Source organism: Rana temporaria, chromosome 13 (genome assembly GCF_905171775.1).
Source record: "Rana temporaria chromosome 13, aRanTem1.1, whole genome shotgun sequence".
Lineage (NCBI taxonomy): Eukaryota > Metazoa > Chordata > Amphibia > Anura > Ranidae > Rana > Rana temporaria.
Genome location: NC_053501.1, coordinates 120,698,569 through 120,721,204, shown reverse-complemented (window position 1 = coordinate 120,721,204; position 22,636 = coordinate 120,698,569). Strand labels below are relative to the sequence as shown.

Genomic DNA, 22,636 nt, shown 5'->3' with positions numbered 1-22,636 from the left:
CGCTCCGGGTCATGTGACCTCCGATAAAACGTTATTATTGGATAATCTCATATCGGTCGGATTGGAATCCTACGACGTTCATTCTGCAGCGATGTGACCGTCATTGCTCCACACAGGAAGTATGGTGTCACCGATGGAGGAGGGGATAGAAGCAGGAAGTACGGTGTCACCGATGGAGGAGGGGATAGAGACAGGAAGTATGGTGTCACCGATGGAGGAGGGGATAGAGACAGGAAGTATGGTGTCACCGATGGAGGAGGGGATAGAAGCAGGAAGTACGGTGTCACCGATGGAGGAGGGGATAGAAGCAGGAAGTATGGTGTCACCGATGGAGGAGGGGATAGAAACAGGAAGTATGGTGTCACCGATGGAGGAAGGAAGTGAGCCGACGGCTCAGAATAGATTGGGCGGGGGAGGGGAGGGGTACTTCACAGTGTTTTTGGTCTTGGATGGAGGGAAGGATTCGATCGTCTGTCAGGTGATATCTGGGAAGACAGGAAGTGATGGGAAATCCAACATTTTACAGTTGTCACTAGAACAGGAAGTGGGGGGGAAATCTTTCACTGGGGACACCTGTTCATGTGACCATAGAAGGACAGATGTAAATCGTGATCCTCTTCTCCATAGATAAGGGAAGGGAATCCGGATTGGACTCCAATCTATAAACGATTGTTTGGGTGGATGGAGGAGGGGAGGCCGGGGACAGGGCTGATCCTGCCTGGCTCTGCCCCCCCCTCTGTAAACTGACCACCATATATCATGGCTGCTGAGCCCTGACACCGTGGTCAGTATATCTCCTGTCCTTCCCTCCCTGCCGGTCAGCTCCTGTGTCAGGTCCCGCCCCTCTCCTCCCTGCCTGTCAGCTCCTGTGTCAGGTCCCGCCCCTCCCCTCCCCTCCCTGCCTGTCAGCTCCTGTGTCAGGTCCCGCCCCTCCCTGCCTGTCAGCTCCTGTGTCAGGTCCCGCCTCTCGCCTCCCTGCCTGTCAGCTCCTGTGTCAGGTCCCACCCTCCCCTCCCTGCCTGCCAGCTCCTGTGTCAGGTCCCGCCCCCTCCCCTCCCTGCCTGCCAGCTCCTGTGTCAGATCCCGCCCCTCCCCTTCCTGCCTGCCAGCTCCTGTGTCAGGTCCCGCCCCTCCCTGCCTATCAGCTTCTGTGTCAGGGCCTGCCCCCTCCCCTCCCTGCCTGTCAGCTCCTGTGTCAGGTCCCCCCCTCCCCTCCCTGCCTGCCAGCTCCTGTGTCAGGTCCCGCCCCCTCCCCTCCCTGCCTGCCAGCTCCTGTGTCAGATCCCGCCCCTCCCCTCCCTGCCTGCCAGCTCCTGTGTCAGGTCCCCTCCCTGCCTGCCAGCTCCTGTGTCAGATCCCGCCCCTCCCCTTCCTGCCTGCCATCTCCTGTGTCAGAGCCTGCCCCTCCCCTCCCTGCCTGTCAGCTCCTGTGTCAGGTCCCGCCCCTCCCTGCCTGTCAGCTCCTGTGTCAGGTCCCGCCTCTCGCCTCCCTGCCTGCCAGCTCCTGTGTCAGGTCCCACCCTCCCCTCCCTGCCTGCCAGCTCCTGTGTCAGGTCCCGCCCCCTCCCCTCCCTGCCTGCCAGCTCCTGTGTCAGATCCCGCCCCTCCCCTCCCTGCCTGCCAGCTCCTGTGTCGGGTCCCGCCCCTCCCTGCCTATCAGCTTCTGTGTCAGGGCCTGCCCCCTCCCCTCTCTGCCTGTCAGTTCCTGGGTCAGGTCCCGCCTCCGCCCTGGGTGTACTCTCCACTTGTACCCGGAGCCCCAACACCTCAGCCAATCAGGAGACAGATTGGTGACGTCTTTGGATGGCAAAGTGACAAATATCTCGGTATTCAAACACACCGCCTCATCCAAGACCCCCCGAAATATCTGTGTGTGCTCCCCTAACCTCTGTGACCCCAGAGCACCCTGAGCACCCCATGACCTCTGTGACCCCAGAGCACCTCATGACCTCAGAGCGTCCTGGTCACCTCATGACCTCAGAGCGTCCTGGTCACCTCATGACCTCAGAGCGTCCTGGTCACCCCATGACCCTTGAGCATCCTGGTCACCCTATGACTTCAGAGCATCCTGGTCACCCCATGACCTCAGAGCATCCTGGTCACCCCATGACCTCAGAGCATCCTGGTCACCCCATGACCTCAGAGCATCCTGGTCACCCCATGACCTCAGAGCGTCCTGGTCACCCCATGACCTCAGAGCGTCCTGATCACCCCATGACCTCAGAGCATCCTGATCACCCCATGACCTCAGAGCATCCTGATCACCCCATGACCTCAGAGCATCCTGGTCACCCCATGACCTCAGAGCGTCCTGGTCACCCTATGACTTCAGAGCATCCTGGTCACCCCATGACCTCAGAGCATCCTGGTCACCCCATGACCTCAGAGCATCCTGGTCACCCCATGACCTCAGAGCATCCTGGTCACCCCATGACCTCAGAGCATCCTGGTCACCCCATGACCTCAGAGCGTCCTGGTCACCTCATGACCTCAGAGCATCCTGGTCACCCCATGACCCTTGAGCATCCTGGTCACCCTATGACTTCAGAGCATCCTGGTCACCCCATGACCTCAGAGCATCCTGGTCACCCCATGATCTCAGAGCATCCTGGTCACCCCATGACCTCAGAGCATCCTGGTCACCCCATGACCTCAGAGCATCCTGGTCACCCCATGACCTCAGAGCGTCCTGGTCACCCCATGACCTCAGAGCATCCTGATCACCCCATGACCTCAGAGCATCCTGATCACCCCATGACCTCAGAGCATCCTGATCACCCCATGACCTCAGAGCATCCTGATCACCCCATGACCTCAGAGCATCCTGATCACCCCATGACCTCAGAGCATCCTGATCACCCCATGACCTCAGAGCATCCTGGTCACCCCATGACCTCAGAGCATCCTGGTCACCCCATGACCTCAGAGCATCCTGGTCACCCCATGACCTCAGAGCGTCCTGGTCACCCCATGACCTCAGAGCATCCTGATCACCCCATGACCTCAGAGCATCCTGATCACCCCATGACCTCAGAGCATCCTGGTCACCCCATGACCTCAGAGCATCCTGGTCACCCCATGACCTCAGAGCATCCTGGTCACCCCATGACCCCAGACCACCTAGAGCATCCACTGTCACCCCAGAGCCCCCATATCTCCTCCGTCCCCTCCTGAGTGGCCCCTCTCGGTGAATACGGGCCCCTGTGTGTGTGCGGTTGAGTGGAGCCCGGCGTCGCTGAGTCACCCCCCCAGCTGTCACGGCGTCGCCCCCCCCCCCCCCCAGCCGGCTGTCCCGGGCAGTTGCTGTGACGAGCGGATGAGGGAACAGCTGCTGCGGGAATTTGGCGACGTTGGCGGAATCCTTTTTATAAGCGGCGGATGAACGAGCGCAGCGCAGAGGAGATCAGAGGGGCGCGGCGTTACATCGGGGCGCTCTCATTCATCCGAGTTCTCCGAAACCAATCAGACGCAGCCAACGGCGCCGACCGAAACCTTCGCCCATCAGCGGATAGGTAGGATCAGCGAGGTGGGTGGGATTCCTCCGCCATTCGCCTTAAAGGAGAACTCCACCTTTTTGGCGCCACCTTTTGCGGCGCTGAGTTTGTGGCCCCCCCCCATTGAGTTTGTGGCCCCCGTGCTGAGTTTGTGGCCCCCCCGGCGCTGAGTTTGTGGCCCCCCCCCCGGCGCTGAGTTTGGGGCCCCCCCCCCCCCGGCGCTGAGTTTGTGGCCCCCCCGGCGCTAAGTTTGTGGCCCCCCTGTTGCTGAGTTTGTGGCCCCCCCGGCGCTGAGTTTGTGGCCCCCCGGCGCTGAGTTTGTGCCCCCCCCCCCGGCGCTGAGTTTGTGGCCCCCCGGCGCTGAGTTTGTGGCCCCCCCCCGGCGCTGAGTTTGGGGCCCCCGCACTGATTTTGGGGCCCCTTCTGATGATAAGAGTCGCACACATGTGGAAGAATTCTAATAATTGGGTGCTGAGGTTTGGCCCCGCCTCCTTCCCCCCCTGCGGGGGTCATTCTTTCAGTGGAGACAGACGCGCTGTGATTGGAGGAGCGCAGTCACTCCTCCATAGGGGAGGTGTCAGGAATGGGGGGGGGGCAGAGTCTGCTGAGGGTTACCCGTCTCTCCACCTGACTGGCCAGCACAGCTCATGCAGGAGCAGAGCGAGGAAACGCTCTCATTGGACGACGGGCCCCGCGATGTGAGGAAGTGTTCAGTTGTGGGCAGAGTGACTCCAGTCTGAGGATTCGGAGAATTGGAGGGGGGAGGGGCGGCTGTCTCCCATTGTGTGTCGGGGGGGGGGGCGCTTTGCATGGCAGGCGACCGATAAACAAATCACATGGCTCCGCCCCCTTCCAGGTGATCCCGGGGGAGGGGTAACGTTTTCTTCTTCTTCTGTTTTCAGGATCCCGGAGAGGAGATGGCGGAGAGCGGAGAAAACCGCGACACCGAGAACAACTGGGTGATCCCCAATACTGAGGTACGGGGGAGGGGAGGGGTCCCCAATACTGAGGTACGGGGGAGGGGGTGACCCCCCAATACTGAGGTACGGGGGAGGGGAGATCCCCAATACTGAGGTACGGGGGAGGGGAGAGGAGAGCGGAGAAAACCGCGACACCGAGAACAACTGGGTGATCCCCAATACTGAGGTACGGGGGAGGGGGTGATCCCCAATACTGAGGTACGGGGAGGGGTGATCCCCAATACTGAGGTACGGGGAGGGGTGATCCCCAATACTGAGGTACGGGGAGGGGTGATCCCCAATACTGAGGTACGGGGGAGGGGTGATCCCCAATACTGAGGTACGGGGGAGGGGGTGATCCCCAATACTGAGGTACGGGGGAGGGGTGAGGAGATGGCGGAGAGCGGAGAAAACCGCGACACCGAGAACAACTGGGTGATCCCCAATACTGAGGTACGGGGGAGGGGTGACCCCCAATACTGAGGTACGGGGGAGGGGAGGGGTGACCCCCAATACTGAGGTACGGGGGAGGGGAGGGGTGATCCCCAATACTGAGGTACGGGGGAGGGGTGATCCCCAATACTGAGGTACGGGGGAGGGGTGATCCCCAATACTGAGGTACGGGGAGGGGAGATCCCCAATACTGAGGTACGGGGGAGGGGTGATCCCCAATACTGAGGTACGGGGGAGGGGTGACCCCCAATACTGAGGTACGGGGGAGGGGAGGGGTGATCCCCAATACTGAGGTACGGGGGAGGGGTGATCCCCAATACTGAGGTACGGGGGAGGGGTGATCCCCAATACTGAGGTACGGGGGAGGGGAGGGGTGATCCCCCCAATACTGAGGTACGGGGGAGGGGTGATCCCCAATACTGAGGTACGGGGGAGGGGAGGGGTGATCCCCCCAATACTGAGGTACGGGGGAGGGGAGGGGTGATCCCCAATACTTAGGTACGGGGGAGGGGGTGATCCCCAATACTGAGGTACGGGGGAGGGGTGATCCCCAATACTGAGGTACGGGGGAGGGGTGATCCCCAATACTGAGGTACGGGGGAGGGGTGATCCCCAATACTTAGGTACGGGGGAGGGGTGATCCCCAATACTGAGGTACGGGGGAGGGGGTGATCCCCAATACTGAGGTACGGGGGAGGGGAGATCCCCAATACTGAGGTACGGGGGAGGGGAGAGGGTGATCCCCCCAATACTGAGGTACGGGGGAGGGGAGGGGTGATCCCCAATACTGAGGTACGGGGGAGGGGTGATCCCCAATACTGAGGTACGGGGGAGGGGTGATCCCCAATACTGAGGTACGGGGGAGGGGAGGGGTGATCCCCCCAATACTGAGGTACGGGGGAGGGGTGATCCCCAATACTGAGGTACGGGGGAGGGGAGGGGTGATCCCCCCAATACTGAGGTACGGGGGAGGGGAGGGGTGATCCCCAATACTGAGGTACGGGGGAGGGGTGATCCCCAATACTGAGGTACGGGGGAGGGGGTGATCCCCAATACTGAGGTACGGGGGAGGGGAGATCCCCAATACTGAGGTACGGGGGAGGGGTGATCCCCAATACTGAGGTACGGGGGAGGGGAGGGGTGATCCCCCCAATACTGAGGTACGGGGGAGGGGAGGGGTGATCCCCAATACTGAGGTACGGGGGAGGGGGTGACCCCCAATACTGAGGGACGGGAGAGGAGGGGGTGATCTCCCCCCCCAATACTGAGGTACGGGGGAGGGGCGGGGGCGATCCGACTTCGAGACAGGTCCTCTTTATAGAGGCGTCTCTCCGGCCCCTGTGTATCCATTACGGCCCCCATTTTATCATTGTGGCCCCTGTGTACTTATTCTGGCCCACATGTGAACGTTGTGGCCCCTATGTACTCATTATGCCCCCCATCTGATTGTTGTGGCCCCTGTGTATTCATTATGGCCCCCATATGATGGCTATGGCCCCTGTGTACTCCTCCTGGCCCCCATATGATGGCTGTGGCCCCCATATGATGGCTGTGGCCCCTGTGTACTCCTCCTGGCCCCCATATGATGATTGTGGCCCCCATATGATGGCTGTGGCCCCTGTGTACTCCTCCTGGCCCCCATATGATGATTGTGGCCCCCATGTGATGGTTGTGGCCCCTGTGTACTCCTCCTGGCCCCCATAGGATGGTTGTGGCCCCCATATGGTGGTTGTGGCCCCTGTGTACTCCTCCTGGCCCCCATGTGATGATTGCGGCCCCCATATGATGGTTGTGGCCCCCATATGGTGGTTGTGGCCCCTGTGTACTCCTCCTGGCCCCCATATGATGGCTATGGCCCCTGTGTACTCCTCCTGGCCCCCATAGGATGGCTGTGGCCCCCATATGTTGGTTGTGGCCCCTGTGTACTCCTCCTGGCCCCCATAGGATGGTTGTGGCCCCCATATGATGGTTGTGGCCCCTGTGTACTCCTCCTGGCCCCATGGGATGATTATGGCCCCTGTATAGCTGGTCACATGCCGTGTGGCCCTCACTCTTGGCTCGGGGGGGTCGGTGACACGTGATTCGCTCGCTCTATTTATAGCGGTGAGTAAGATTAGCCGGCGCCGCGGCGTCCCTCCGGATCTCACGTTCTACCCCTCCCCCCACCTGTACCGAGGACTGGGGGAGATCAGGAGCAGCCAATCAGAGTCTAGCGTGTCATCCCTCTACAAAGGAAAGCTTCCCTCTGATTGGCTGAGGTGGTAAATGTCAGTGGAGCCCATCCCCCCCATCCGATATTTCCATAAAGAAGACAGAAATCCAACATGAAAAGATCGTTACATGGATGTGTTGTCATCATTGGGGCCGGGTACAGCAGAGCTTAGATTGAAGGAGGGAGAAGCAGCACAAGGAGCCAATCGGTTCATGTGCTCACAAGAAGCACGCTGATAGGAGGAGAGAGCAGAGAGATGAACTCAACACTGTGCCGCTTCTCTTTTCCCTGTCCAATCACAGGCTGGGGGAGGGACAAGACCTGTGAGTGTTACTGGACTGCAGCAGAGAAAAGTCCGCCCCCCCCCCCCCTGGCGGACGGGACTGTACTGTGACGCAGAGCTGGGTCAATCTAAGGGCTGGATGGACAGAAATGGTCATTGCTGGATGTGTAGGATCCTGACCGCGGGATTGGTTGTCCCCGATGATCACATGACTTCATGTTCTCCTTAATCGGGACTCTGCTGTAAATGGTGGGAGGGGCTTCATCCATCTGTAGGGGGAGGGGCGGAGGGGGGCGGGGTTTATGTCGGAGAATTCGGGTTCCTGAAGGTTTATAATGACGGAGAATGAGTGACGTTTCTTCTGATCTTCATTCTCAGGGCCTCCCAGTGGAGACGGTCGGGTACGAGCGCGCAGAACCGCGGCCCGGCCATGAAGGGGCGAAACCCGCAGGTAAGAGATCCCAGCCGCTGATTGGCTAATCCTCCGACTTCTCTGACAGGTTACTGAGAGTGCTGGGGACACTGGGGACACTGGGATTACTGGTAGTGGAGGCACTGGGGTTACTGGAGACACTGGGTTACTGGTACTGGAGACACTGGGATTACTGGGGACACTGGGGTTACTGGAGGCACTGGGGTTACTGGTACTGGAGACACTGGGGTTACTGGAGGCACTGGGGTTACTGAGAGTGCTGGGGACACTGGGATTACTGGGGACACTGGTACTGGAGGGACTGGGGTTACTGGGACTGGAGGCACTGGGGTTACTGGTACTTGAGGGACTGGGGTTATTGGCGTTACTGGAGACACTGGGGTTACTGGAGACACTGGGGTTACTGGAGACACTGGATCACTGGAGATACTGGGGACACTGGAGATACTGGGGACACTGGAGATACTGGGGACACTGGAGATACTGGGGTTACTGGAGGCACTGGGGTTACTGGAGACACTGGGGTTACTGGAGGCACTGGGGTTACTGGAGACACTGGGGTTACTGGAGACACTGGGGTTACTGGAGACACTGGGTTGCTGGAGATACTGGGGACACTGGGGTTACTGGGGACACTGGGGTTACTGGAGACACTGGGTTGCTGGAGACACTGGGGTTACTGGAGACACTGGGTTGCTGGAGATACTGGGGACACTGGGGTTACTGGGGACACTGGGTTGCTGGAGATACTGGGGACACTGGGGTTATTGGGGACACTGGGTTACTGGAGACACTGGGGTTACTGGAGACACTGGGTACACTGGGTTACTGGGGACACTGGGTTACTGGAGACACTGGGTTGCTGGGGACACTGGGGTTACTGGGGTAACTGGAGACACTGGGGTTATTGGGGTTACTGGGGACACTGGGGTTATTGGGGTTACTGAGGTAACTGGAGACACTGGGGTTACTGGGGACACTGGGGTTACTGGGGTTATTGGGGTTACTGGGGTAACTGGAGACACTGGGGTTATTGGGGTTACTGGGGTTATTGGGGTTACTGGGGACACTGGGGTTACTGGGGACACTGGGGTTACTGGGGTAACTGGAGACACTGGGGTTATTGGGGTTACTGGGGACACTGGGGTTACTGGGGACACTGGGGTTACTGGGGACACTGGGTTGCTGGAGATACTGGGGACACTGGGGTTACTGGGGACACTGGGTTGCTGGAGATACTGGGGACACTGGGGTTATTGGGGACACTGGGTTACTGGAGACACTGGGGTTACTGGAGACACTGGGTACACTGGGTTACTGGGGACACTGGGTTACTGGAGACACTTGGTTGCTGGGGACACTGGGGTTACTGGGGTAACTGGAGACACTGGGGTTATTGGGGTTACTGGGGACACTGGGGTTACTGGGGACACTGGGGTTATTGGGGTTACTGAGGTAACTGGAGACACTGGGGTTACTGGGGACACTGGGGACACTGGGGTTACTGGGGTTACTGGGGTTATTGGGGTTACTGGGGTAACTGGAGACACTGGGGTTATTGGGGTTATTGGGGTTACTGGGGACACTGGGGTTACTGGGGACACTGGGGTTACTGGGGACACTGGGGTTACTGGGGTAACTGGAGACACTGGGGTTATTGGGGTTACTGGGGACACTGGGGTTACTGGGGACACTGGGGTTACTGGGGACAGTGGGGTTATTGGGGTTACTGGAGACACTGGGGTTACTGGGGACACTGGGGTTACTGGGGACACTGGGGTTACTGGGGACACTGGGGTTACTGGGGACACTGGGGTTACTGGGGACAGTGGGGTTATTGGGGTTACTGGAGACACTGGGGTTATTGGGGACACTGGGGTTACTGGAGACACTGGGGTTACTGGAGACACTGGGTACACTGGGTTACTGGAGACACTTGGTTGCTGGGGACACTGGGGTTACTGGGGTAACTGGAGACACTGGGGTTATTGGGGTTACTGGGGACACTGGGGTTACTGGGGACACTGGGGTTATTGGGGTTACTGAGGTAACTGGAGACACTGGGGTTACTGGGGACACTGGGGACACTGGGGTTACTGGGGTTACTGGGGTTATTGGGGTTACTGGGGTAACTGGAGACACTGGGGTTATTGGGGTTACTGGGGACACTGGGGTTATTGGGGTTACTGGGGACACTGGGGTTACTGGGGTAACTGGAGACACTGGGGTTATTGGGGTTACTGGGGACACTGGGGTTACTGGGGACACTGGGGTTACTGGGGACACTGGGGTTACTGGGGACAGTGGGGTTATTGGGGTTACTGGAGACACTGGGGTTACTGGGGACACTGGGGTTACTGGGGACACTGGGGTTACTGGGGACACTGGGGTTATTGGGGTTACTGAGGTAACTGGAGACACTGGGGTTACTGGGGACACTGGGGACACTGGGGTTACTGGGGTTACTGGGGTTATTGGGGTTACTGGGGTAACTGGAGACACTGGGGTTATTGGGGTTACTGGGGACACTGGGGTTATTGGGGTTACTGGGGACACTGGGGTTACTGGGGTAACTGGAGACACTGGGGTTATTGGGGTTACTGGGGACACTGGGGTTACTGGGGACACTGGGGTTACTGGGGACACTGGGGTTACTGGGGACAGTGGGGTTATTGGGGTTACTGGAGACACTGGGGTTACTGGGGACACTGGGGTTACTGGGGACACTGGGGTTACTGGAGATACTGGGGACACTGGGGTTACTGGGGACACTGGGGTTACTGGGGTAACTGGAGACACTGGGGTTATTGGGGTTACTGGGGACACTGGGGTTACTGGGGACACTGGGGTTACTGGGGACACTGGGGTTACTGGGGACAGTGGGGTTATTGGGGTTACTGGAGACACTGGGGTTACTGGGGACACTGGGGTTACTGGGGACACTGGGTTACTGGAGATACTGGGGACACTGGGGTTACTGGGGACACTGGGGTTATTGGGGTTACTGGAGACACTGGGGTTACTGGAGATACTGGGGACACTGGGGTTACTGGGGACACTGGGGTTATTGGGGTTACTGGAGACACTGGGGTTACTGGGGACACTGGAGACACTGGGTTACTGGAGACACTGGGTTACTGGAGACACTGGGTTTACTGGAGACACTGGGGTTACTGGAGACAATGGGGTTACTGGAGACACTGGTAAGCTCCTCCCCCTTCCCTCAGTCCGGAGTCTCACCCGCCTGTCCGTCTGATTTCAGGTCCAGAACCGTCCGCCGTTCCCGAGAGAGAGGAGACGGGAGTGCAGGAGGTGAAGGTAAGAGGTGGGATGTGATGAGCAGAACCTCGGGGGCGGAGTCAGCGATGAGTTCTGATTATAGGAAGGAATTGTTGTGACTTTGCCATGTATTTGCTGTTCCATATTTCACGTCTCTATCTCTAGATGATTCCGCAGGTTCTCATGACCTGAATGGCGGCCTGATAAATGGCTGCTGAGATAAAAACTAATTCTCCAATGGCGGATTGTAGAGGAATAGTAGAGCGCAGTGCCCTTTAAATAATCTTGCATTTTTGTCCTCCTCAGGGGCCGGAGTCTTCTCTTCAGGAGCCTGAGTCTCCTCCCACCACCGAAATCCCGCCCCACCAGGAAAAGCTGGAGATCCCCCCAGAGGAGGAGCCGCAGCAGAGGCTGGGGGAGGAGTCAGGACTGCGCAGAAGATTGGGTGAGTGCCAATGCCATCCTGCGGGGGAGGGAGGGGTTGGGGGGGCGTGTCATTATGATGTCATCACCTCTCCCGCCGGTGAGCGTGCTTTGTACCACATCCGGCTCCGTGTAACCTCCCCTCCCCCTCTCTGTCTTCTTGTCTTGAAGCGCGTTACATTGAGAAGTTAGCGCGGTTCCTCCCCGATTCCCCACCGCTGGGCGGACTCAGGAGCTGGGGGCGGAGCTCTGCCAGCGGAACAGGTGCTGCGTGTGACGCATGGTGTGTGTCTGTCCCTTTTAAGGGAAGCAGGGGTGGTGGGAACCCCTCATAATGAGGCACAGGGATGGAGGGAACCCCTCATAATGGGCACAGGGATGGTGGGAACCCCTCGTAATGGGCACCCCTCGTAATGGGCACAGGGATGGTGGGAACCCCTCGTAATGGGGCACAGGGATGGAGGGAACCCCTCGTAATGGGCACAGGGATGAAGGGAACCCCTCGTAATGGGCACAGGGATGGAGGGAACCCCTCGTAATGGGCACAGGGATGGAGGGAACCCCTCGTAATGGGCACAGGGATGGTGGGAACCCCTCGTAATGGGCACAGGGATGGTGGGAACCCCTCGTAATGGGCACAGGGATGGTGGGAACCCCTCATAATGGGCACAGGGATGGAGGGAACCCCTCATAATGGGGCACAGGGATGGTGGGAACCCCTCATAATGGGCACAGGGATGGAGGGAACCCCTCATAATGGGGCACAGGGATGGTGGGAACCCCTCATAATGGGCACAGGGATGGAGGGAACCCCTCATAATGGGGCACAGGGATGGTGGGAACCCCTCGTAATGGGCACAGGGATGGTGGGAACCCCTCATAATGAGGCACAGGGATGGTGGGAACCCCTCATAATGGGCACAGGGATGGTGGGAACCCCTCATAATGGGCACAGGGATGGTGGGAACCCCTGGTAATGGGCACAGGGATGGTGGGAACCCCTCGTAATGAGCACAGGGATGGTGGGAACCCCTGGTAATGGGCACAGGGATGGTGGGAACCCCTCATAATGGGCACAGGGGTGGTGGGAACCCCTCGTAATGGGCACAGGGGTGGTGGGAACCCCTCGTAATGGGCACAGGGATGGAGGGAACCCCTCGTAATGGGCACAGGGATGGAGGGAACCCCTCGTAATGGGCACAGGGATGGTGGGAACCCCTCGTAATGGGCACAGGGATGGTGGGAACCCCTCGTAATGGGCACAGGGATGGAGGAAACCCCTCATAATGAGGCACGGGGATGGAGGGAACCCCTCGTAATGAGCACAGGGATGGAGGGAACCCCTCGTAATGGGCACAGGGGTGGTGGGAACCCCTCGTAATGGGCACAGGGATGGTGGAAACCCCTCATATCTTGTCCCGGGGTCCCTGATTGGGTCACAGACCAAAGTAAATGCCCAACGAACATTGTAAGTCTGTCCCAGAACTGCAGTGTGACCCTTTGTTGTTGTGATGTTCTGTGGGGGTTGGATGCTCCTCCCACCCTGTGACTGACAATCATGTGTTGGTACCGCCCCCGAGGTTCCCCTCTCTCTTGTTCTCGCTCTGTAGGAGGAGATCTGGAGGAAGTGAGCTGCTCCAGCAGCGAGGACGACGCGGAGGGTCTCCGGAAGCGTACTGCGAGAGGAGCTCCGCCCACCAGCGTAGGACCCGCCCCCAGGGAGGCCGCGCAGGAGGAGGCGGAGGCCGGGATCTCGCTCACCCTCAATAAATGTATTATTGCCGCCGTGGCTTTGGTGGCCCTCGCTGGCCTGATCTTCACAGGTGAGGAGGGGTTGGTGATCCTGTATAATGGACGGACGTGTTTTGTCTCTCCCGTCATTAATATCTTCCTTCTCCCCCGACAGGCGGCCTGGGAGGAGATGAAGGTAAGTCGTCCTATTCCCTCCATCGTTCTCTCCTTCCTTCTACCTCCGAGGACGTCACCGGCCGGCTCTGGGGCATTCGGTGAAGCTCCCCGGATTCTGGTAACTATAAAAGGAAGGCGCTGTCCTCACTGTACGTCCGTTGTCTTGTGTAGATCTCCCTCAGAGCGTCGTCCCGCGGAGCGCAAGAGGAGGAGACGAGCCGCCGCACATCATCGCGCCGCACACCATCGCCGACATCCAGGTATGTGTGCCGCCGCAGGCCAAGTCTCTGATTACAGACCTTGTACCTCCAGACCCCCCCCCCCCCAGACCTTGTACCTCCAGACCCTGTCCCCCCCAGACCTTGTGCCTCCAGACCCTGTCCCCCCCAGACCCTGTGCCTCCAGACCCTGTCCCCCCCCCCCCCAGACCTTGTACCTCCAGACCCTATCCCCCCCAGACCTTGTACCTCCAGACCCTGTCCCCCCCCCTCCAGACCTTGTACCTCCAGACCTTGTACCTCCAGACCCCATCCCCCCCAGACCTTGTACCTCCAGACCCTGTCCCCCCCCCCTCCAGACCTTGTACCTCCAGACCTTGTACCTCCAGACCCCATCCCCCCCAGACCTTGTACCTCCAGACCCTGTCCCCCCCCCCCCCCCAGACCTTGTACCTCCAGACCCTGTCCCCCCCTCCAGACCTTGTACCTCCGGACCCTATCCCCCCCAGACCTTGTACCTCCAGACCCTGCCCCCCCCCCCCCCTCCAGACCTTGTACCCTCCCCAGACCTTGTACCCCCAGACCCTGTCCCCCCAGATCCTGGTCATTCCAGACCCTGTCCCCCCCCCCAGATCCTGGTCATTCCAGACCCTGTCCCCCCCAGATCCTGGTCATTCCAGACCCTGCCCCCCCCCCAGATCCTGGTCCTTCCAGACTCTGCCCCCCCACCCAGATCCTGGTCCTTCCAGACTCTGTCCCCCCAGATCCTGGTCCTTCCAGACTCTGCCCCCCCCCACCCAGATCCTGGTCCTTCCAGACTCTGCCCCCCCAGATCCTGGTCCTTCCAGACTCTGTCCCCCCAGATCCTGGTCCTTCCAGACTCTGTCCCCCCAGATCCTGGTCCTTCCAGATTCTGTAGCTCCAGATCCTTGCCCCCCCAGACCTTATACCTCCAGACCCTGTCCCCCTAGATCTTGTACTTTCAGACCCTGTAACTCCAGTCCTTGTACCCCCAGTCCCTGTCTCCCCAAACCTTGTACCTCCGGAGCCTGTCCTGGCCCCCCAGACCCTGGTCCTCCAGATCCTGGCCCCCCAGACCCTGGTCCTCCAGATCCTGCCCCCCCAGACCCTGGTCCTCCAGATCCTGCCCCCCCAGACCCTGGTCCTCCAGATCCTGCCCCCCCAGACCCTGGTCCTCCAGATCCTGCCCCCCCAGACCCTGGTCCTCCAGATCCTGGCCCCCCAAATCCTAGCACCTCAGACCTTGTACCTCCACGTTCTGTACTTCCAGATCCTGTACCTTCAGATCCTGCCCCCCGTAGAGCTTCACCCCACACCAGCACTGACTCTTCCAGACTCCATGTTTAGTCCTTGATTCAGGTTTGGAGGATAGTTAGTCCTGAATGATCAATCAGGTGATTCTGTACTGGAGCTCGGTATTGAAATCTCCGTTCTTCATGCGTTGATCTCCTGAATATCGTTGTCCTTCCTGTTATTTCACATTGAACTCGATAAAGCTGCATTGGCCCTTCCACCTGGGGCCCTGCCTTGCTCTGTGGCTCTGCACCTGAAATAAGTACCAGAGCTGCACTCCGCACAGAGGTACCGGGGCCCACCACACACACACACATACCAGGGACAATAGCAGAGCATGTGTCTGGAAACTGCAACTACATGCAAACTCCATGGGGATTTGAACCGAGGACCCCGAGGGCCTCATGGCAGAAGTGCTAATCACTGTGCCGCCCTCATCAACATCATAATGGCATTTTTAAATAAAGCTTTTTTTTATTTTCATTGCATCCCTTATTATAGACCCAACGATGTCATATTTGTGTCCTTCCAGGAGTGGCTTCATCAACATGCCGACCAGTTTACCGGGGATCCGGACAGCCTTCAGGTTATGAACGACCTTCTGGATAAAGTTGCCAAGGAAAACCAAGAGATTCGGCACATTCAGGCCAAACTTCAGGTACTTCCAGCCTTCTATTGGAGGGCCCCAAAGTAGCGGTGAGAATGTGATTGGCTCCTTGCAATGAATGGAGTCCATGGGGTTCTAATCTGGTTTGGTCCATGGGTTGGAAATGTCCGTTGGGAAGCATCATGTCCTTCCTTAGTGGTGCTACACAATGTTCTCTGAGGACAAATCAAATGTGTGTTTAGACACATCTCACCACTAGGCTGGGAAGCCTAAAATCCAAAAAATAAAAACGATCACTGCTTCCCAGCCGAGGCGGCGCCATTTTTTCTTTAATGCAGAGGCCAGGCGTGATGTCATAACATCGCGCCCGGCCTCTGAACGATCATAGAGATTCCGGCGACCATCTGGTCCACAGGAAATCTCTATGATCACCATCCTAGGCTGGCGGATCCATTCTCCATTTTAATCGGAGGGTGGGGGGGGGGCGTGGTCCCCTTTCGCCACCCGTAAGAATGATCAAGCGGCGGAACAGCCGCCATGATCGTTCCTATGGTGTAGGGAATCGCCGGCTGAAAATGCCGATATCTGAATGATGCCTGTAGTTGCCCCCATCATTAAGATATCCCACCACAAAGCCGAGGACGTTATATGACGGCCTCTGGGCCTCAAGTGGTTAATGTGATGCATAGTTAGGGTGTGCCCCCCTTCCCCCCCCCAAGTCTTTGCCCAATTTTATTGTGACACCAAATTATGAAAGTTCCATCAAATGATTGACGTGAATATATTTCAGGCTCAGAAGGAGGAACTGGAAGCGTTGGTGCACGGCGGAGACAAAACCACTCCGGAGTTTAGATTGACAGAAGAAAATGTGAGGCTGAAGGACGCTCTCCTCCGAGAAGAGACCGGTCACCTCTCCGCCAAGGAGGAACTGCAGACCCTACAGGAGAAGGTGGAGACCTTGGAGGCCGACAGTGGAGAGAACGAGCTCTTGACCTCTGAGAACGCCCAGCTGAAAGCCGACCTGGAGGCCGCCAAGAGCCAGATCGAGGGATTCCTGACTCAGAAGGAGACTCTGGTGGCAGAATCTCAGATGCTTCGCCAGGAGTTGGACAAACAGCGGTCGTTGGTGGTCTCCCTCAGGCAGGATCTGGAGGGCATGACGTCCAATACCAGCCAGGCGGAGGACGAGAAAGGAATAAAAGGCCAGATCTCGGAGATGAGCAGCAGGTTGGTGATGGAGGCTCAGAGGTCGGAGACGTGGGAGAAGAAGTACGTGGAGCATGCGCAGAAAAGGAAAGAGCTGGTCGGGGAAGAGGCGAAGCCCCATGGTCGTAAAGAATGGAAAAAAGGAGATAAGTGGGGTAAAGGTTCAGATTCGGACGCCCCAGGGGAACAGTTCAGGAAGCCGCATTTCAAACACGGAAAAGAACATGGAAAAAGACGGGTGGAAGACGGGCAACCGGAATCCCAGCATGAAGAATGGAAGGGTAAAAAGTACGAAAATAAGCGGGAAAAGAAGCATCGGCACTGGGAGGGGGAGAAAACCGGGACAGAAGATGGAGAGCTCCATCCACATGAGTCTGACAGCTGGAAGGACAAAGGCAAAGAGAACCGGTGGAAGGACTCGCCTCACCATCCCGACAACGAGAAAAACTGGAAGGACAAACACTCCGGTCATCACCACGGAGAAGCCGGAGATGGTTTCCACCCTCGCAAAGGCCAGAGAGAATTCTCCGAAGGCCAGAACCATGGAGAAGACAAGAGACGGGAACACGGGGACAAAGCCCACGGCAAAAACCACCGACACCATGACCATAACAAGTTCTGGAAGAAGCTCTCAAACCACCAGTACCGGGTTCCCGAAGGATGCTCCGGCATGGAAGACTGCGCCCGCAAAGACGGCATCGACCTTTTCAACGTAGAGCTGAAACCGGTTGAGAGGAAACGGTTCGAAGAGATCCTGCAGAACTACCTGGCCAAGTGCGATCTCTCCAAACACCTCCCCGAGCTGGTACCTCTGCTTGATGGCTTCTTCGAGGGGCCCTATTTCGCCCATCAGAATATCCGCTTTAAGGACTTTGTGGACGATGTGGAAGACTTCCTGGAGGACCTCGCAAAGAAGGAGACCGGGAATGATGACCTGGTGGATGATTTCGAGAGATTTGTCTACACCAACTTCTTTGGAGAGGCCGCCATTAAGAAAAGGTGAGTGGCTCCTTATCGGACTTTTGTGGCTCCAATGAGCTGTAGATGCATTCATACATGGATAGGACCACCAAGCTCCTTCTTTTGTCTATCCAGTTTCCTGGAATAATTTGTCTTCAAGATTAGCTATCCAGAGCATTCAATTCAGCAGGTTATCATAGAGCTGACTGTGGGAGGAATAGTGCCCTATCATTGGTGTCAGTGTGAAGAATAGTGTCCTATCATTGGTGTCAGTGGGAGGAATAGTGTCCCATCATTGGTGTCAGTGGGAGGAATAGTGTCCCATCATTGGTGTCAGTGGGAGGAATAGTGTCCCATCATTGGTGTCAGTGGGAGGAATAGTGTCCCATCATTGGTGTCAGTGGGAGGGATAGTGTCCCGTCATTGGTGTCAGTGGGAGGAATAGTGTCCCGTCAGTGGGAGGAATAATGTCCCATCATTGGTGTCAGTGGGAGGAATAGTGTCCCATCATTGGTGTCAGTGGGGGGAATAGTGTCCCATCATTGGTGTCAGTGGGAGGAATAGTGTCCCATCATTGGTGTCAGTGGGAGGAATAGTGTCCCATCATTGGTGTCAGTGGGGGGAATAGTGTCCCATCATTGGTGTTAGTGGGAGGAATAGTGTCCCATCATTGGTGTCAGTGGGAGGAATAGTGTCCCATCATTGGTGTCAGTTGGAGGAATGGTGTCCCATCATTGGTGTCAGTGGGGGGAATAGTGTCCCATCATTGGTATCACAGATCCATGTTTGGGGAGTCATGAATCGCAGCTTCGATTCAAGTCTGATTTATCATTCGAGTGTCTTTCATGATAAGTGAAGTTCTGTTTGGCTGGTAGCACTTCATCTAATAACATGTGCAGGTCTCCATGAATTCCTTTTCTAGATCACACAAGAAAGATGGCCACCGAAAAAGCTACAAATCCGACCGCCGACCCAACCCCAGTAAACCGGAGGAGACGACCGAATCCGACCTCAACCAAACCAACCCGAAATTTTCAAACAAGATAGACTTCAAAGTGGATGCAGACAATTCTCACTACAAACCCTACAAGGGGAAAGATAGGAAGGGTTACAGTGAAAAGTCCGGGTCTCCGAGCCGCCATCACGACGACGACGACGACAACAATGATCACGGATGGAGGAAACATAAATTCGAGAAAGATGCAAAATCCCATCAGGAGGACCATCATGAGACATCGGGATGTTCCTTCAACCAGAGCGTAGATTTCCTTCATGAGCAGAGAGAGTGGCCTAAGTCCAATGAGAAGGATCCCAACCACGGTTACAGATCCTTCCATGAAAAGCACCATGACAGAAACAAAGATGGTGGACATCTTAATGAGGAATACAAGGACAGGCAAGGACACCTTCCCAAGAATAAGCTCAAGACAGAAGACCATAAAGATCCACATGGAAAGGACAGACATGGACACAATAATTCATCTTTTATGGACCACGGTGAAGACCTGGAACGGCCATTTCACCATCAACCTAAACAATACAGGAAGAAACAGGAGAAAGACGCCATTAATGAGTATTATCGGTCATCTCAGCCACAATATGAAAAACATGAGGGTCACCACCATGAACACAAGCCAAGGGAGGAAGGTGAGGGTCATCCCCATGAACACAAGCCAAGGAAGGACGGTGAGGGTCACCACCATGAAATCAAGCCAAGGAAGGAAGGTGAGGGTCATCACCATGAAAACAAGCCATGGAAGGAAGGTGAGGGTCACCACCATGAACACAAGCCAAGGAAGGAAGGTGAGGGTCACCACCATGAACACAAGCCAAGGAAGGAAGGTGAGGATCACCACCATGAACACAAGCCAAGGAAGGAAGGTGAGGGTCATCACCATGAAAACAAGCCATGGAAAAAAGATCACAGTGACCATCATGAACACAAGCCAAGGAAGGAAGGTGATGGTGACAACCACCATAAACACAAGTCATGGAAGGAAGGTGATGACGACAACCACCATAAGCACAAGTCATTGAAGGAAGGTGATGGAGACCACCATAAACACAAATCATGGAAGGAAGGTAATGGAGACCACCATAAACACAAGTCATGGAAGGAAGGTGATGGAGACCACCATAAACACAAGTCATGGAAGGAAGGTGATGGAGACCATCATAAACACAAGTCATGGAAGGAAGGTGATGCAGACCACCATAAACACAAGTCATTGAAGGAAGGTGATAAAAACGACCACCATAAACACAAATCATGGAAGGAAGGTGATGGTGACAACCACCATAAGCACAAGTCATTGAAGGAAGGTGATGGAGACCACCATAAACACAAATCATGGAAGGAAGGTGATGGTGACCACCATAAACACAAGTCAATGAAGGAAGGTGATGACGACAACCACCATAAGCACAAGTCATTGAAGGAAGGTGATGGAGACCACCATAAGCACAAGTCATTGAAGGAAGGTGATGGAGACCACCATAAACACAAATCATGGAAGGAAGGTGATGGTGACCACCATAAACACAAGTCAATGAAGGAAGGTGATGATGACGACCACCATAAGCACAAGTCATTGAAGGAAGGTGATGGAGACCACCATAAACACAAATCATGGAAGGAAGGTGATGCAGACCACCATAAACACAAGTCATTGAAGGAAGGTGATAAAAACGACCACCATAAACACAAATCATGGAAGGAAGGTGATGGTGACAACCACCATAAGCACAAGTCATTGAAGGAAGGTGATGGAGACCACTATAAACACAAATCATGGAAGGAAGGTGATGGTGGCAACCACCATAAGCACAAGTCATTGAAGGAAGGTGATGATGACGACCACCATAAGCACAAATCATGGAAGCAAGGTGATGGTGACCACTATAAATACAAGTCATTGAAGGAAGGTGATGGAGACCACCATAAGCACAAGTCATTGAAGGAAGGTGATGGAGACCACCATAAACACAAGTCATGGAAGGAAGGTGATGGAGACCACCGTAAACACAAGTCATGGAAGGAAGGTGATGGAGACCACCGTAAACACAAGTCATGGAAGGAACGTGAGGGTGACAACCATAAACACAAGTCATGGAAGGAAAGTGATGGTGACCATCATAAACGCAAGTCAGGGAAGGATGGTGAAGGCCACCACCTTGAACATAAGCAATGGAAGGAGCAAGGCCACAAGCATGATGACCACAGACAGAAACCCTACAAGGACAAGTTGGAAGAAAACAAACATCAATCCCACCATAACAAGTACGATGACAATGAGCATAAATCCAGATCCAACCACAAAGACCATGGAAAAAATAGGAACGAATAGTTCTCTTTACCGAATACATGATGATGATAAAAACCAGTCTGAACCCTTTTACCAGCACGTCCATCACCATGACCACGAGGAGCACCAAGCTTCACACTATCTTCACAATGACTGAGCACCACCCCCCTTGTGAATCTCTTCATGGACTCGTAAACAGTGTCTACTCCATGGCCGTCCACATGGTCAATGTCTATTCAATGGCCGTCCAAATGGTCGATGTCTACTCAATGGCCGTCCAAATGGTCGATGTCTACTCAATGGCCAATGTCTACTCAATGGCCGTCCAAATGGTCAATGTCTACTCAATGGCCTCCAAATGGTCAATGTCTACTCAATGGCCGTCCAAATGGTCAATGTCTACTCAATGGCCGTCCAAATGGTCAATGTCTACTCCATGGCTGTCCAAATGGTCAATGTCTACTCAATGGCCGTCCAAATGGTCAATGTCTACTCCATGGCCGTCCAAATGGTCAATGTCTAATCAATGGCCGTCCAAATGGTCAATGTCTACTCCATGGCCGTCCAAATGGTCAATGTCTACTCCTTGGCCGTCCAAATGGTCAATGTCTACTCCTTGGCCGTCCAAATGGTCAATGTCTACTCCTTGGCCGTCCAAATGGTCAATGTCTACTCCTTGGCCGTCCAAATGGTCAATGTCTACTCCTTGGCCGTCCAAATGGTCAATGTCTACTCAATGGCCGTCCAAATGGTCAATGTCTACTCAATGGCCGTCCAAATGGTCAATGTCTACTCAATGGCCGTCCAAATGGTCAATGTCTACTCAATGACCGTCCAAATGGTCCTCCTGTAAGCTCTGCAAGGACCTGAGATGTCCACCAAATTCCATTAAAAAAAGACTCAATCCTTTCCCTGCCTTGACTTTCAACCTTGAGCAGCAGATTTTGGTAGAAGGTCCCGATTACCCCGATTAGTTTTCTATGTTATAGGTTAGGAAATGTGTGTTGTTTACAGGCCATCGGGCTGCTGGTGGTCGGTGAAGATAGAACGTTGGTTCCACCACCCTCATAGATCTGTGTTTGCACTCTCCTCCCACACCTGCTCATGGATGTTTCCCCCGGTCATCGAACCTTCACTGTTACCTGATTGGTGGAAGGACTGCTCTTTTGTGAAGCTCCTCCCCTTTGTCTCATGAGAACCGCCCCTGGTACTTTTTTGTCGGACAGTCTCTTGCCTTAACCACTAGTGCCTTCGCCTCCAATCGGGAGACTTCTAAACCAGCCGATAAAAAAAATCGATGAAACTTTATGTAACATTCGTCCCACACTCCGAATACTTGATGTTCCAAATTTTTCTAAAAAGTTCTGTATTTTTTTCTTAGTGTTGATAACTGTCTTTGGAGGCCACTTTGGCTGAACGAGAAAAATCTAAGAGTGTTTGCCGGCCGCAGTCCAGGTTCACAGCTGTGCCTCCCCCACAATGGAAACGCATGTCAATGAGCGTTGCTGTGCGTTTCCATCCATTTCATTGGAAAACGCTTCAAGCAAAAAATGGCAAAGCAGTGAATCCGGCCTTAAAGGGT

General features: G+C 55.7%; 1 protein-coding gene across 12 annotated transcripts; it reads left to right on the top strand.

The window, feature by feature from the left end:
- The first annotated feature begins 235 nt into the window (after positions 1 to 235).
- On the top strand, positions 236 to 22,348 carry PBXIP1 (PBX homeobox interacting protein 1). 12 transcript variants are annotated; one of them, XM_040332786.1, is made up of 15 exons: positions 236 to 478; positions 4,397 to 4,471; positions 7,780 to 7,852; positions 11,097 to 11,152; positions 11,420 to 11,558; positions 11,708 to 11,800; positions 13,147 to 13,359; positions 13,443 to 13,463; positions 13,616 to 13,704; positions 15,509 to 15,634; positions 16,374 to 17,788; positions 18,672 to 19,363; positions 19,520 to 19,987; positions 20,309 to 20,350; positions 20,594 to 22,348. In XM_040332786.1, the coding sequence occupies exons 1-15, from the start codon at positions 239 to 241 to the stop codon at positions 21,094 to 21,096; spliced, it is 4,245 nt and encodes a 1,414-aa protein (XP_040188720.1). In that variant the 5' UTR covers positions 236 to 238; the 3' UTR covers positions 21,097 to 22,348. The 12 variants fall into 12 exon arrangements, with proteins under 12 accessions (XP_040188720.1, XP_040188719.1, XP_040188716.1 ...); XM_040332785.1 differs by having other exon boundaries at positions 19,520 to 19,788; positions 20,227 to 22,348; XM_040332782.1 differs by having other exon boundaries at positions 20,309 to 22,348.
- The last annotated feature ends 288 nt before the right edge of the window (positions 22,349 to 22,636 follow it).